Source organism: Bombyx mandarina, chromosome A1, assembly GCF_030267445.1.
Source record: "Bombyx mandarina strain Sakado chromosome A1, ASM3026744v2".
In the NCBI taxonomy this organism is placed as follows: Eukaryota; Metazoa; Arthropoda; class Insecta; order Lepidoptera; family Bombycidae; genus Bombyx; species Bombyx mandarina.
This window is the reverse complement of record NC_143234.1, coordinates 3,283,867-3,299,939: the sequence shown is the minus strand read 5'-3', so window position 1 is coordinate 3,299,939 and position 16,073 is coordinate 3,283,867. Positions and strand designations below refer to the sequence as shown.

Here is a 16,073-nt window from a genome sequence, read left to right as displayed (position 1 = left end):
AGAAACAAGCTGCTTAAGATGTAATTAAGAGAGAGCAGAACCATTTTTTATATTTTGCCCTTTTAATAGTAATAAAATGAGATACTAATCTGTAGATTAACTAGTGACCACTGGACTTCAGATTTCAGGAAATTCTGTTTAAAGTATATTTACTTATAAGAGTACTCATGAATGTAGCATTCATAATATTTTCCTTAAATATTATTAATTATTTTTAAATCTGTAACTATAATGTTGCCTGCTATGATTTTTCTTCCTATGGCTATGTTTTAAAATATACTGTGAGCACTAATCACTGCTTTTGTTGGTGAGTTATTCATTCAGTCATGGACTGACAGTATACAGTCTTATCTTATATGATGAATCCTATCCCATCTTAGGAAAATATATGATGTCATAAATCATCACCATTTTTCTACGGTGGACACTGTTGATTTGAGATAAATTGCTTTCAATGCTTTAATTACATGATCACCTTTACTACACATTAAATTGCTTGAAAAGCAATTTTTTTTTACTAAAATGTACACCTAATTATAATATGTATAAATTTAACTGACACTAAATTGAATATTCAATTTTCAAATATAATTAAATTTGAGCAAAATTTTTTTTGTTAAGGGAAAATAACACTAAAAATCTCAATGATAGTAAGCATATTGTAATCAGTTCCGTTTTAAATAGTAACTTAGCTAACTATGTATATATATTAGCTATATATATATATATATATATATATATATATATATATATATTCTGCCTATGCTGATAGCCTTGAGAGGCTATTTTAACTTCACCCTAACTTGTAAGTGAGCTCACTAGGCTCAAACTGGAAGTGTTGCTAACACTGGCCCTAGCAAGAGCAGTGCTTTGCAGAATCTACCACCAGATTGGAAATGCGACCCACTGAAAAGATCCGGCGAGAAACTCAGTGGGCTTTGTCTATGGGTTAATTTACTCATTGAGCCATTCGCAAGCAACGGGTTTGGCGAGGACAGTGACCGGGCTAACTATATAGGAATGCTATAAAGGAAGGCTTCAAAGTATACTAAACTGATATCACACCTTACAGTGCTTACTGTGCATATAACCTATATTACTACTAAACCAAATTTACGAACTCAGAGGTAAAACATTGAAAAATTATCATACATTTCATACTTGTACACTGATGAATCAATCTCTCTGAACGATATCTTACAAAAATATATTTAGATAAGCAAAGACAACATTATTATTTTTTGTTTAATACCCATTGATGAGCTGTAATGTTATCAAATGATGACAAGTATATTAATAGGCTTTTTTAAAAGTTACATTTTTTGTGCTAATTATTATGTCTGTTAATTATATTATAACTAGCTGACCCGGCAAACGTTGTTTTGCCATATATAAGATTTGTAGGGAATTTCTAGTGTAGAAAAAATAAATAACAAAACCTCATTCAACCACATAATGCCTCACTATAACAAAAAAAAATTGTTAAAAAAATAAAAAATAAATGTTAGGGGTGGACAAACCTTATCACTTAGGTGTATGAAAAATAGATGTTGTTCGATTCTCCACCCTGGCCGGTCGAGCCGTTTCAGAGGAGTTCAATCACGCACACCGTGACATGAGAATTTTATATATTAAATTATAGCTAATCTGCACAAATGACAAAAAGTAAAACACTATAATTCAAAAATGTATCAAAATGTTGAAGTATTAACAACACAATAATTATTGTAAAACTTAGGAATAGATTGTCAGAAAAAGTGACTGAAAAAAAAAACTATTTTCAATACAAACTTCTGTCACGAGTTCTGTAACGGTTTTTGGCTTTTTCCATGCTACTTTTATGTGGGCTCCTGCCATAATGAATACTATTTTCAACATAATAATAGATAATTTCAATGAACAAGCTTACCACACATGCAATATCATTAAATATCAGATTGGAGTGCTAAGCTTTTTATTTTTATTGCTCGTGTAGGCAGACGAGCATACGGCCCACCTAATGGTGAGTGGTTACCGTCGCCCATAGGCTTAAGCAATGCAAGGGGCAGAGCCAAGCCACTGCCTACCGTTAAGTACTCTCCACAAGCCTCGTTTGAAGAAGGGCATGTCATAGTGCTCGGTAAACACTGGAGGGGAACTCATTCCAAAGCCGGATGATACGTGCCAAAAAATATCTCTGGAAACGCACTGTGGATGAACGCAGTGGCTTCAGATAGTATGGATGAATTCCGGTGGCGGGAGGTGCGATTGTGCTTCTTTTGTATTTAATTTATAGGACCCCTGTCACCTCTACAACATTTCCATAATCTTTAGTGCTAGTATTCAAACGTTTTGTTATTATGGGTTGCACTCATTCTTTTCGAGTCAATACCGGCGGGCACAGACAAGTAAATATTGTACTGCACCCGTTGCCAAGTTGAATCAAAAGACAGGCAGGCGATGTTATATTTACGCAACATAGTATTTTCTTCGGTTTCCTCTAGTCGTAAACGATTATAACTATATAAAGTAATATCTTGAGTTTTTTTGAATAATCATTATGATATTTTCAACGATTCAAACACCAATACAGTTTTCGGATTATGTCATATGCCTAATAAATAATGTCGAGGGGTGAAAGACTTTTGGTATAAGCGACATTTTGGCGAAACTCCAGGATGTTAAAGTTTAAAAAAAAAATTAATAAAAAATGCTTCAGCTATTGAACGGAGTAAACTTAATTGAAGTTCAATTAAAAATATCGAATTGTTGATGCTAATACCAAATACATCGGACTTTTAATTGAATATGGAATTTCGAAAAGGGCACATCTCTGTAAATGTAAAATGTTCAGGTAATGAAAAAAAAAACTGATTATTTTCTAAAGCAGTGTAAAATTTAAGATATTAACTTTTGAGATATATTTTAGTGTTAATTAGCAATTGAAAATTACCGGAATTATTAGAAAATGGGTGTAGGTAAGCCTCAAAACTACATGTATATGAAAAAACGTAAATTGCATGTTCAATTACGAAGATAAATGTCGCGTATTAAACGAAATGTCGCCTAAATCAAATAGCCTTTAACCCCTCGATATAATTATAATAAAAAATGCGAGATTAAACCGTAATTATAGTTATTATTACGCAACATAGTTTAATGTTTATTTTGAACTAGCGACCCGCCCTCACTTCGCTTCGGAAACATTAAATTTTATTATTGATTTTTTTTTTTTTTTTTTTCCTACCTATGCTGATATCCTTGAGAGGCTATTTCAGCTTCGCTCTAACGTTTGTAGGTGAGCTCGCGGGGCTCAACCGGAGAGTTGCTAACACTGACCCTAGCAAGAGCAGTGCTTCGCAGAATCTACCACCGGATCGGAAACGCGACCCACTGAGAAGATCCGGCGAGAAACTCAGTGGGCTGTGTCTATGGGTTAGTTCGCTCGTCGAGCCCTTCGTCGCAAGCGACGGGTTCGACGAGGACGGTGACCGGTGCTTGTGGTGCCTAAAAGCACCGTTAATGGATCGGGAGGATCCGTAATTACGTGCTTTGGGCGACGTCGACGGTTTACCATTCGGTCTACTGGGTCGGGTATGTAATTTCCAGCGGCTACGATGAGAGGGTTCTCATGTCGTGCCGCCTTCTCAAAATGGCGCAGCGATGCCGACTGTAGATACTTACTAAAAGAGTCGAGCTCCAGGTCGTCGTGGAGATCCACATTCCTAAGGAACCAAGGCGCTCCGACGGCTATCCTGCAGAATCGTGATTGAATAACCTGAAGGGATTTCAAGTGGGAGCGGGCTGCGTGAGCGAACACTACGCTTGCATACGTCATGACGGGGCGTATACAAGTTTTGTAGAGAGTTACCTTATTACGGAGGGACAGTTTGCTTCGACTACCGTTTTTATATGGGGACGGAATGTCATCCCTCTGTCGAGGGTGACGCCTAGATATTTGACCTTCGAGACCCACGGTATGGGCTGGCCAAAGAGAGTGATGGGACTAACGGCGGAGGTGTTTGCGCGCCTACTACGGAGTGGGATGCTCGAAGTGATGTTCGGAGGGCGACCCCTTTTGAAGAGCACCGCTGCGCTTTTCGTGGGGTTGATGTCAATTCGCCACTTCCGGAGCCACTGTCCCATGGTGGCTACTGCGATCTGGAGTCGCCGATGAAGCAGCGACATCTTCCTACACGAGTAGTAGATAGCCGTGTCATCGGCGAAGAGCGCTAGATGGGTCTCCGGAGACCGGGGTATATCATTGATATACAAATTAAGTAATAACGGGGAGAGCGCGGAGCCTTGCGGGACTCCGGCGGTCAGTTGACGGGGACGAGAACGAGTTCCCTCTACTCGATATCGAAACGAACGGTTCGACAAGAAGTCTCGTATGATGAGCACGAGTCTGTCTGGCACTCCCATGTTGTACAGTTTATAAATTAAACCGTTGTGCCAGACTTTGTCGAACGCCTTCGCGATGTCGAAGAAGAGGGCGCCGGTCGGGAATTATTGATAGCTGAGTCCCGCGATGTTATCCCGCGGTACGACAATAATCGCGGGTGACCCCGCGAGGCGAAGTTAGTCTAAAAAAGAAGCCTAAGTTACTCCTTATATCAGTGAAAGTGTGGTCAAAATCGGTCCAGCCGTTCCAGAGATTAGTCGGAACAAACAGACAGACAGACAGACAAAAATTGTAAAAAATGTTATTTTGGTGTATGTACCGTATATACATTCATATGCATGTAGTAAAAAGGTTATTTCAATATTACAAACAGACACTCCAATTTTATTTATAAGTATAGATTACGCAACATAGTATAATGCTTATTTTGAATAACAACAGTACCATTCATGTCAGCGCTTGGAATGTTTCGCAAAAGGAACTCACTGAATCGCGAAATGGTTATCGCCGACCTGAAACCGCAGATAGGGTCGTTTAGTATCGAGTTTCGTGGGATTTTGAATGATACTAAGATTAACACACCCAAAGTAATTTATAATAGATCGAATCAAAATTTTTTCTTTGGTTGAGGGCAGAAATATTTTTATACCTTTTGAAGTTTTTAGTAAAAGTTAATGTTAATGTAAAAGTTAAGTTTTTTGTTATTATTTAAATACATAATCAATTCCGTAAGTGAGATGTGTTCCCGTTGCTGCCAATTATTTGATAACTTTCGCGATTACGATTTTAATTTTAAGTCTGATATATCGCGTCATGCAGGTCACGGACCGAAGATTGAGAGTGGACTGCTACGAACAGACAAATCTGTTTACACTTTAGTCAATTTTTGGCGTTACCACTGGAACTCGACTCGTCCCCACAGTGTGCTAAACACGGTATCGATTGTTTTTTCATGACCCTTTGAAAATTTATTGTTTTTTTGTTGAAGTTAATGCTCAATTCCACTCAGTTCATAACTTGAAGCCATTACCTCTCTTTATATTTTATATTTCAATACTACAATTGTGTCTTTGACCTTTAACATATTATGTGTATGTACTTTAACTGCGCCCACGACTATATACCCTAAATTTAGAGTAACATTAGTCTGTTGAGTATTTAAAAAAAAATACTTATTGAGTGTAGGAGGAGGGAGGAGGGGGGAGGATATACAAACAATAATACTTACAAACGTTAAATTATTCTTAAAAGTAGGAGATCACCATATCAAAATATGTCTCTATCACAGTTAATCTCGTATTATTTACTTGCACAGAGTAGAATATAAAACATATAAATAAATAAAAATAAAATAAAAACTTAATACTGAACGCTTCTTTGCTACGATTTCTTCATAAGCCCGCAAATTTCTAATATGTTCGTGTTCTCTTTTGCCGATGATCAGAGGACACGGGATATACGCCATACCTCGTCCACCGTAATATCCACAACTTATTATCAATAGACGAAATTTTATTTATAATCAACTAGCGACCCGCCCTCGCTTCGCTTCGGAAACATTAAAACACACATGAAACAAAAAAAATAAATAAAAAAAAAATTAAAAAAAGTAGCCTATGTTCATCAGGGACAATGTCGGCTTCTAATGGAAAAAGAATTTTTCAAATCAGTCCAGTAGTTTTGGAGCCTATTCGAAACAAACAAACAAACAAATCTTTCCTCTTTATAATATTAGTATAGATTTATAATATTAGTATAGATATAGAAAATCTTAGTTTTCACAAATCTTAGCAAGCATCAATAAGTTCGCTCGTTCATCACAATAAGTCCTTTTCCGAAGCGGGGTAATGCTGGTTGCATACAAACAGCGTTGGTTTTCTGCTGGAACCAGGGGGCGAAAATACAAAGCTGAAAGTAAAAAAATATACTTAATAAAACTTCCCAATACATATCTAATAATTAGGAAAAATAATATTTATTAGATAAAGCTAAATCTTATATCTTTAAACGAGCAATCATTGTATTTAAATATATACATATATAATCTGAATCTCGAAAACGGCTTCAACAATTTTCATAAAATTTAGTATACAGGGGATTTCGAGGCCGATAAATCGATCTAGCTACGATTTATTTTCAGAAAATGTTGTTTTATTCGTGTTTTCAATAATCAACTTTATCGATAATTTTAATTTTTCTATAAATAACCAGTTCATATTTTTTTATTATTCTGTCGGTAAGATCGAAAAATATTATTCATATTTCATCATTTTATCAATATATAAGTAATTCGTATTCAAATATAATTTCTAAAATACACAACTCATCAAAAAAAAACAAGCAAAGCTCGGTCATCTGCTAGTATAGTTTTTAAATTCAAAAATACAATATCTATGTATAAATCTTTGGTGTATATAGATGGGTAAACGAGCTCCCGGCTCAACCGATGTTAGGTGGTATAAACGGATCCTGTGAGGCCGGAAGTGTGTTGCTCGATAACAGTGGTTACCAGAGCCCATAGATATCACCTCGTGAATCCTGTGACCCACCTTGAGACATGAGGTCTTAGCCTCAATTTTATAGTATAACAATTGACACGACCCTTCAAACAGAAACGCATTGTTGTTTCACGGCAGAAATAGGCAGCCACCACTGCTACTATATACATTATATAGCTATGATTCATATCATATTATGTTCAGCTTGGTGAAACTGCATCTCGAGTCAGTGACAAAGAGATGATTACATGAAATTTCAAGTTAATATAAATCAGATCTATTGTATTTTGTTTCCTGATTCACTGGTTGCTGTTGTTAATTTGTTCTTGCCTAGCAACCTCTCAAAGGTTCAGAGATGACTTGGGTAAAACTATTTTACTCTTGTATTAAAACTTGTTCATAAGTAATATAATAACAGTAGAATCCCTCGAGCCTGTACTTTAAAGAAAAGTATTTTAGCAAAAAAGGAAGGAAGGTAGCTAGAGAAGAGTAATAGAATATACAACAGAAATATTTAGAACTGTCTTTTTTTGTTTGCGTGCTACTTACTCATGATCTACTGGACAGATTTTACACAGTTTTCACTGGTCAAATGTAGGCTTTATTTCATCAAAATTGCAGATTTCAAAAAACAACATCTTTTGGATTTACTTTCCTGTTAGAATTTCCATGGCAAATAAAGTTATAGATATAAAAGTACCTTATAATTAGTTCTCACCCATTCAAGTTATTTTGGCTTCATGTCTCAATTCGGTAGGCAGCGGCTTGGCTCTGCCCCTGGTATTGCTGAAGTCCGTGGGCGACGGTAACCAGGTGGGCCGTATGCTCGTCTGCCTACAAGGGCAATAAAAAAAAAAAAACTAACTTTAGTAGTTTTAGCTTTTGCTGACATTTCTGAATCTGATGAATCTCACTCACATATTTTGTTCCTATAATCGTTCCTATTAATACTTTGTAATTTTTAACAGGCAATCGACGCGGGCCTTTCGAACTCCACTGAGCTCAGTGAACGCGTTAAATACCTGTGTGAGGCATGGAGGCAAGTGCCCTATCTCTGCTTGTGCTCCGTGCCTGACACCCAAACACATCTGATCAATTGGATACAAAGATACACAGCCAGAAATGTATTCCAGGTTAGTACTGTTTTTTATTGTGTAGATCGGTAAAATAGCTCATGGTGCACCTGTTTGTTGTGTGGTTGCCGGAATCCACAGACGTCTCAAGGAGAATACCATCAGCCACCTCAAGACATAGGGTCGAGATCTCAATTGTAATGTATAACGACTGTCTGACCCTTCAAACCAGAACGCATAGCTGCTTTGCAGCAGGGTTTTGTTACCTACCAGTGTGGGCTTCCGAGATACCTCACTGCATCGGTAAAGTAATTTATTTTATAAATGCTCTGTAGTATTCTGTAATTTTCTGTTAATTCCTACTGTATTGATCATATTTCATGCTGTGAACCTGTAGTGTTTAATAATTTGTAAAATACTATAAAATAATAAACGTAACATATATTTTGAACTGTTATCTTCTGAGTACTTTTATATTGCCTATTATTATTTCCATTGCGCTCATGAGTCTGTCAGCCCTATCCAATGCTTAAAGAAGCATTGGCATTATTCTGGTTTGAATTAGATAGGGACGGGGAGGGGGGATATTACTCGAAAGAAATTCATACAAGATCTCCCCTGTTTCATATCTCTTACCTTTAATTTCGTTTTCCAGGAAGAATGGCGGACTCCGAAGAGTAAAGCCGAGCACAGCAAACTCAAAGAATCCATAGAAATTACACTTCGGGAGGTGAAAACCTCGATAAAAAACAACCATGGCGAGTGTCCACAGTGGAAACGTCTACTCTCTGCACATGGAGAATGGTTCATCAGGAACATGGAGAATCCCTGGGATCAGCCTGTTCTCAAGAAGCAGGATCCGATAACTGCCGAAGAGAGTAAGTTTACTTGTGTTTATCTGTATATAGAAGACAAGAAAACATTCTGATTCTCAAAAGTTTGAAAACTCTTGAACTAACTTTTGGAAAAGCTGAATGCTGCTAATCAATTATACTTATTACTAGCGACCCACCCTCGCTTCGCTGCGGAAACATTAAACGACGTTATGTAATGCCGCGGGGCGAAGCTAGTCTAAAAAAAGTAAAGCCTAAGTTACTCCTTATATCATCAGCTACCTATCAGTGAAAGTCCCGTCAAAATCTGTCCAGCCGTTCCCGAGATTAGCGGAACAAACAGATAGACAGACAGACAAAAATGGTAAAAAATGCTATTTTGGTATATGTACCGTATATATACATCATACACATTTTGAAGTCGTCGTGGCCTAACGGATAAGACGTCCGGTGCATTCGTGTTGAAGCGATGCACCGGTGTTCGAATCCCGCAGGCGGGTACTAATTTTTCTAATGAAATACGTACTCAACAAATGTTCACGATTGACTTCCACGGTGAAGGAATAACATCGTGTAGTAAAAATGAAACCCGCAAAATTATAATTTGCGTAATTACTGGTGGTAGGACCTCTTGTGAGTCCGCACGGGTAGGTACCACCGCCCCGCCTATTTCTGCCGTGAAGCAGTAATGCGTTTCGGTTTGAAGGGTGGGGCAGCCGTTGTGACTATACTGAGACCTTAGAACTATATCTCAAGGTGTGTGGCGCATTTACGTTGTAGATGTCTATGGGCTCCAGTAACCACTTAACATCAGGTGGGCTGTGAGCTCGTCCACACAGCTAAGCAATAAAAAAAAAATAAAAAATATGCATGTAGTAAAAAGCGGTTATTTCAATATTACAAACAGACACTTTAATTTTTATTTTTATGTATTGATTATTTTTTCCTTAATCTTTAGTACTAGAATGGCTGAGGGACGAGCAAGCGGTGATCTTCACGACGCGGCTGATTCAGCTGACCGCTTCAAAATGCGAAGTACTAGCGCTTCGGCTCATCTCGACGATCATGGACCGTGTACGGGAGGAGACCACCGTTGTGCCGGACGCTGACGAGGCTGATGATTCTAAAGGTAATATCACCTCCCTATGTAGGGATATACGACAAAGGGAACTGGTACAAGGGAACAGATTTACTGGTGGTAGGACCTCTTGTGAGTACGCACGGGTAGGTACCACCACCTTGCCTATTTCTGCCGTGAAGCAGTAATGCGTTTCGGTTTGAAGGGTGGGGCAGCCGTTGTAAACGTCAATCCCTTAACACCAGGTGGCCTGTGAGCTCGTCCACCCAACTAAGCAATAAAAAACAAACAAAAAAAAAGATGTTTCTTTCATCCTATCATCAATGCCACTTATTCATATAATAAATAATTTCTATTTTTTCCTATGAATTAAGTACAATATCTTTGAAAATTTGTTTGGATTGTTATACACTGCATTCATAGAAAAGTCTTAATGTGTTCAAGTTATGACTACCTTCATGCTTTGAATTATTGAAATTAGAAAACAAGATCATAATAAAAGTAATATTTGAGTAGTACAGAGAGTAAAATAAAAAGATGAGCTAAAGTGTTTGAATTAAGCCAATGATGATGTCATTTGAGCACAAACAAAGGTTAAACATTGGTAATATATTTGCTTCAGTCTTTGTTTTTTTTTTTGCTTAGATGGGTGGACGAGCTCACAGCCCACCTAGTGTTAAGTGGTTACTAGAGCCCATAAACATCTGCAACGTAAATGCGCCACCCACCTTGAGATATAAGTACTAAGGTCTCAAGTATAGTTACAACGGCTGCCCCACCCTTCAAACCGAAACACATTACTGCTTCACGGCAGAAATAGGCAGGGCGGTGGTACCCACCCGCGCGGACTCACAAGAGGTCCTACCACCAGTAGTGTACTCAAGGAAAAAAAGTCAATGCCCATGGATAATAATATATAGATAAAACTGAATAATATGGACTTATAGTGTATGTTCCCAGCCAACAAATTGAAATTAAGTAGCGTAATATTATTGTTTATTTGTTAAATAGATAAACCAATTCCACAAAGTACACCGTCAATCTACGAGGACATCTTAACAAAAGAAGCGGGCTTCACAAAAGAAGTTTGGCATTTTCTCACTGATTTGGAGTTTGTACTGTTACACAAAAGAAATCAGCGAGAACAGTGTATTAAGCTGGTAAGTATTATAATATTGATTTTTTTCTCTTCCTTAAATTAAAGTCTTAGTAACTTTTAGTTTAGTAAAATGTTTTACATTACGTGGTTATTTATTGAAATGTCGAGGGCAGCAGGAGGCATTTTACAAAAAAAATATTCTCAGAATTTACTTCATCGCAATAAAAGTAACCTCAATTGTAGTTTTCTAGTAACATTATGTTTATATGTGTCCATATCTGATAAAAACTATGCCCTGCATAACATTAATATATTCATCCATGTAGTTTAGCTTTTTGTGTTACCTAACGCTTACCTCTGTCACAGCTTACAGCATTACAGTCATTTCACAACATTTTTTATATGTTAAATTTCAGGCCAAACAAACGCCACTCCGTGGAGCCCACAAACTTATTGAAAGACTTCGATACAGACAGAAGACACCGGCACCAGATAAGAAATTATGGAAGAATGCCTCAGAAATTGCAACTTTAATAGCACAAGTATGTCAAGCAAAAAACACAAAATTTGTAAACTTGTAAAATAACTGACGGTGGAGCCGATTATGAGTCAATATAAATTGTACCCATCTGCTCAATACTTTATTCTTCTATGAACTAGTTATGCATTCCATTTTGTAGGATAGGACAGCTACTAGAATACAATTTAAAGTTTTTTTTTTTTTTATTGCTTTGATGAGTGGACGAGCTCACAGCCCACCTGGTGTTAAGTGGTTACTGGAGCCCATAGACATCTACAACGTAAATGCGCCACCCACCTTGAGATATAAGTTCTAAGGTCTCAATTATAGTTACAACGGCTGCCCCACCCTTCAAACCGAAACGCATTACTGCTTCACGGCAGAAATAGGCAGGGTGGTGGTACCTACCCGCGCGGACTCACAAGAGGTCCTACCACCAGTTAACTTCGTGTCTCAAGTTCGTGTTATCCTTTTCAACTGTGTGTCTAACATTTGGTACCGGTGTGTGTAGGTGGTGGTGGTGCGCTGCATGGTGGTGTCGCGGTGCGCGGGCGCGGTGCGGAAGGCGCTGTACCACTGCAGCGGCGCCCTGGTCGCGCTGCTCGGGCCCGCCGCCGTGCCCGCCGCCGCGCGCGCCCTCGCCGCGCCCGCCGCCTCCGCCGCGCACCTGCACACGCTCGCCGACGCGCACCACGAGCAGGTACCGACCAACCGCCTCCGCATCACGACGCGTCCGCTAATTTATATGTTTGTAATTAATACTGTTAGAGGTGGACCCATACGAGAATTAATCACGCATTCCGGCTTGATGAATTTGACAACTCTTATAATGAGATTTGACATACAACTGGGAAGAGGTTATACTACAGTCGAGACAGTTTGTTAAAACCCCTATTTGTGAAGTTCGGTGGCATACACGTTGTGATGTCTATAAGTTATTTAGAACATTAAAAAAGTACACAGAAAGTAGAATGTTCCTAAAAAGTAAAAGATAGCAGTAATGCCAATAATTCGCATTGACACGACATATGTAGATATAATTGTCGTCAATCAACCAACAGATTTTGTCATGTACACATCCCAATTATAACGATTAGAAATTAGCTAACGCACCCGTCAATGTTCTTCTTGACTTATACTTTATACTTACTACAAAAATAAACCTTGTGATCAATGAAAATATATTTATTTTATTTCATTATATAATCTATATTTATTTAAAATCTTATTAATCATACACTATTTTTTTTTAAATATATTTAAAACACAATTTTTAAAAACACTATATTATTTTTATTATATTTATGTTATTTTTTTTAGAGTTCAGAAGAGCTGAAGCCGTTTGTCTGCGAGCTGTACGTGCGCGCCATAACGGCCGGCATGAACGAGCTCGAAAAACTCAAACTGAAGACTGAAAAGGTAACAGGGACGAAACTCGTGCTTTATGACAGTGACGTAATGTGCATCATGTCGGTATGATGAAGCACCAGACATGGTCATACACTTGCGAACATGGTAACTTGTAACACACAATACATACAATGAACAATATATGTACAATAAATTGATATTGTTACTGTCATTGGCGGCTTGAAGAGTCCACCATAAATTCGGTTATATAAATGGAACCAATTAACAAAAGTATATTAAATCAGTTAAGAAATAAAGAAGTAAGGCATTTTAACTCTAAACTAAATAAATAAATCTGAATTATGAGTCAAGGGGACAGAGCTGTCCTTATGAATCTCAAAGAAGTCTTAAAAGCTAATGTCTCGTACAGTATAGATATACAGTAAAAATTTTACAGTAGTCCTTTGTGAATGTATAATATTTAATTGATGTTACCAAATCCATAAACTGCTACATTGCCAATAATGTTTATTTATCATGCCAAGTGTGGAATGGGCTTTTGTTTAAGAAATTTTAAGTGCAGATGACTTGATGATTGGCTTGTTTTTGATTTATATATTTTACAGAACTCCATTAAATCTTCTAATATGTAAAATATAATAATCGCTTGTTCGGATCTGAGTTCAAATTTTGTAAAGCTGTTGTTGGCACTACCGGTAAGGTTGTTAAAATACCATTAACGTAAGAGGAAAGGAAGCGAGCGGGTAGTTTCAAAAAATGTGTGTGTTTCATTCATTTAGCTAGAGTCAATGTCAATTATATGGTAAATAATAAAAATTAAATTCCAGGAAAGAGAAGCTCGTTCGACAGAACAAATGCTAGCTCTATGGTTCGTGCAGTTAAGCGATTTGCTGTCGTCGAGCCAACGTATGAAGTGCGAATGTATCTTGACCGCTTTCTCCGTGCACCCCTCTCCCCTCATGTACGAGAAGATTCAGGCGGCACCAACATTGGCGCCAATTGCTCTGGTAAGCATTGACTTGGTTTGACTTTATCAGTACGTAATACCAGAAGAGGAATAATTCCCAATAACTGAACATCCTACTAACGTTGTTATAAATAGAGCTTAGAGGCATAAGGTCGAATATGCAATACCTCAAGTTGACTAATTGAGTCATCGTGAAAATCGTGAGAAGTCTAATGGATTCAGGCAGCATACGACCAGTCATTTTGACGAGTGATGTTGACATATCGTCTTCTCGCATTAAAAGTGTATAATATCAAAACTTACTAATTTTACAGGAGTGTTTTAAAAAGGTTTAATATGTGATATTTTTAATATTAATCATCTTTGCAACATTAATTTTTTATTTTTTACCAGTTACATTGTCTATCTTTTGGAGTAAGATAAAATTATGTATTAATTTTGTTAATAGTAGTCAAAACATAGGTAAACTAAGCTACGGTATTTTGACAGTATTTATGAGAAAAATATATTGGTGATACCAAATGTTTACGTATAAAAACTCAATTTCGAATATTTTAGGAAATTGTGCACTTTTAATGCGAACAGGCGATATCTATAAACAGCTATATATATTACAATCGTTTCTTATTTGGGACGTTTCAGGACACACATGAACCACGAGTAGGAAAAGACACTTCGGAGTTTGGCAGCTGGGCGACAGACAGTCGCTCTCAAACGAACTTAGTGAAGACTTCAGAAACACTCAACTTGAAACAGTCACAGCACCAAGCAAATGTACTCTCCACAGCAATATTAAGCGAGGGCGAAGCCCTGGGCCTCAGTGCAGAGCTATGCCAAGATATTTCAGTGTTGTTATCAGGACCTCGAGTAAAGACACTCTCTTGGGACATGGATAGGTATGTATAATACATTTTTAAATTATTTGTTTTATTCCTCTTTTGATTATTAGGTTCACTAGGGCTAGTATTGTGTATCTATTTTCTACATTGAAATGGCTAAGTTTTAGATCTGCTGACCTATTTATGAAGTACTTTAGTCTCTTGGATCTTGAAATACCAAACAGAAGAATAGACATGATGATTAAGCTAGGAACCAACTACTGAAAAAAAAGTAATAGTTGTGTGTCAAGGTTGTCTGGGTCATATTCTCGCATCTAATAGTAGAGGAACTGGCTATTATTTTGTAAGATCCTCAGACTAATAGATTCTGGATGTATTAATATCTTATCTTACACTTAATAAAGAAAGAGAAGCTTCTTGGACAGATTTTTGTGAGTTACTCAATAGACAAACATATTTATCGATCATCTGGAAAACAATAACAAAAGTTAACAAACTTATCACAGCAGTAATGTTAAAAGCTCTACTAACATTAGTTGGATACAAGATTTTTTAAATAAATTTACTTCAAACCCCCAGTCACAGGTCAATTTCAATATTAATGTATCATCGACTTGACCAATTTTGCTAATTTTGGTCTTGAATTACTTGTAGAGAAGTCCAGAGAAAGTTTAAAAGGTAGTAAATATGAAAATGCTCGGAATTATAAAAATAACAATTTTGTTTTTTCTTTGATGTGTCCCCGTCAGACGGATTCCTTTTGTTTATTTCAAGTTTATTTTATACAAAACTTTAGGTCTTTTATTTATCGATTGAAGCAATACGAAGTCTGCCGGGTCAGCTAGTCTATTATAAAAAAATATTTTTTTACAGAGACTTACTGCTTGATAACTGTAGATCATACATGGAAAGGACTAATGGGGGCACGAAAGCTCTCACAACTGAACTTAGGTACTTAAATTTGGACCCAAAGGCGTATCAGCATCTGCCTGAAGAAGATGACAATGAAAATGATGCATTCTATGGTATAGAAAAAGGTAAGTGAAAGACCGTCTAGATTCTTGATAACACTTGTCTCACAGATCTATTGTATAATCTATCTACAGAAGGGCTATGGTCCTCTCTATGTTTTGTACTTTATGTTACACGGGGCGCGCTCTGAATTGGATATTTCCATCTTCCTTTATAATAGCACAACCTGCCATCGGAGCTCAGTTTATCCATACTACCTTGAACAACTGATTTCATCCGGAGATTATCTCGGTAATGTGCCATTTGAGTCTGTAATGTCCATAAGCGGTAACTACTTATGACTCGGTAGGCCGTAAGCCCGCTTACCGCTGTCGGCACTAAAAGTTTTAATTAAATCAACAAAGAACAAAAAATTCTTGCATAAACACGAAGATAGTTT

At 37.2% G+C, this 16,073-nt stretch overlaps 1 protein-coding gene across 2 annotated transcripts in view; it reads left to right on the top strand.

The window, feature by feature from the left end:
- LOC114239562 (uncharacterized) overlaps positions 1-16,073 on the top strand; it is a 41,332-nt gene that overhangs the window by 902 nt on the left and 24,357 nt on the right. For both annotated transcript variants that reach the window (XM_028169805.2, XM_028169806.2), the window contains exons 2-11: positions 7,851-8,015; positions 8,611-8,833; positions 9,747-9,917; positions 10,878-11,026; positions 11,382-11,507; positions 11,997-12,185; positions 12,806-12,904; positions 13,684-13,863; positions 14,466-14,719; positions 15,536-15,699. In XM_028169805.2, the coding sequence (XP_028025606.2) occupies positions 7,851-8,015; positions 8,611-8,833; positions 9,747-9,917; positions 10,878-11,026; positions 11,382-11,507; positions 11,997-12,185; positions 12,806-12,904; positions 13,684-13,863; positions 14,466-14,719; positions 15,536-15,699 (1,720 nt within the window). The remainder of the gene's footprint in view (positions 1-7,850; positions 8,016-8,610; positions 8,834-9,746; positions 9,918-10,877; positions 11,027-11,381; positions 11,508-11,996; positions 12,186-12,805; positions 12,905-13,683; positions 13,864-14,465; positions 14,720-15,535; positions 15,700-16,073) is intronic.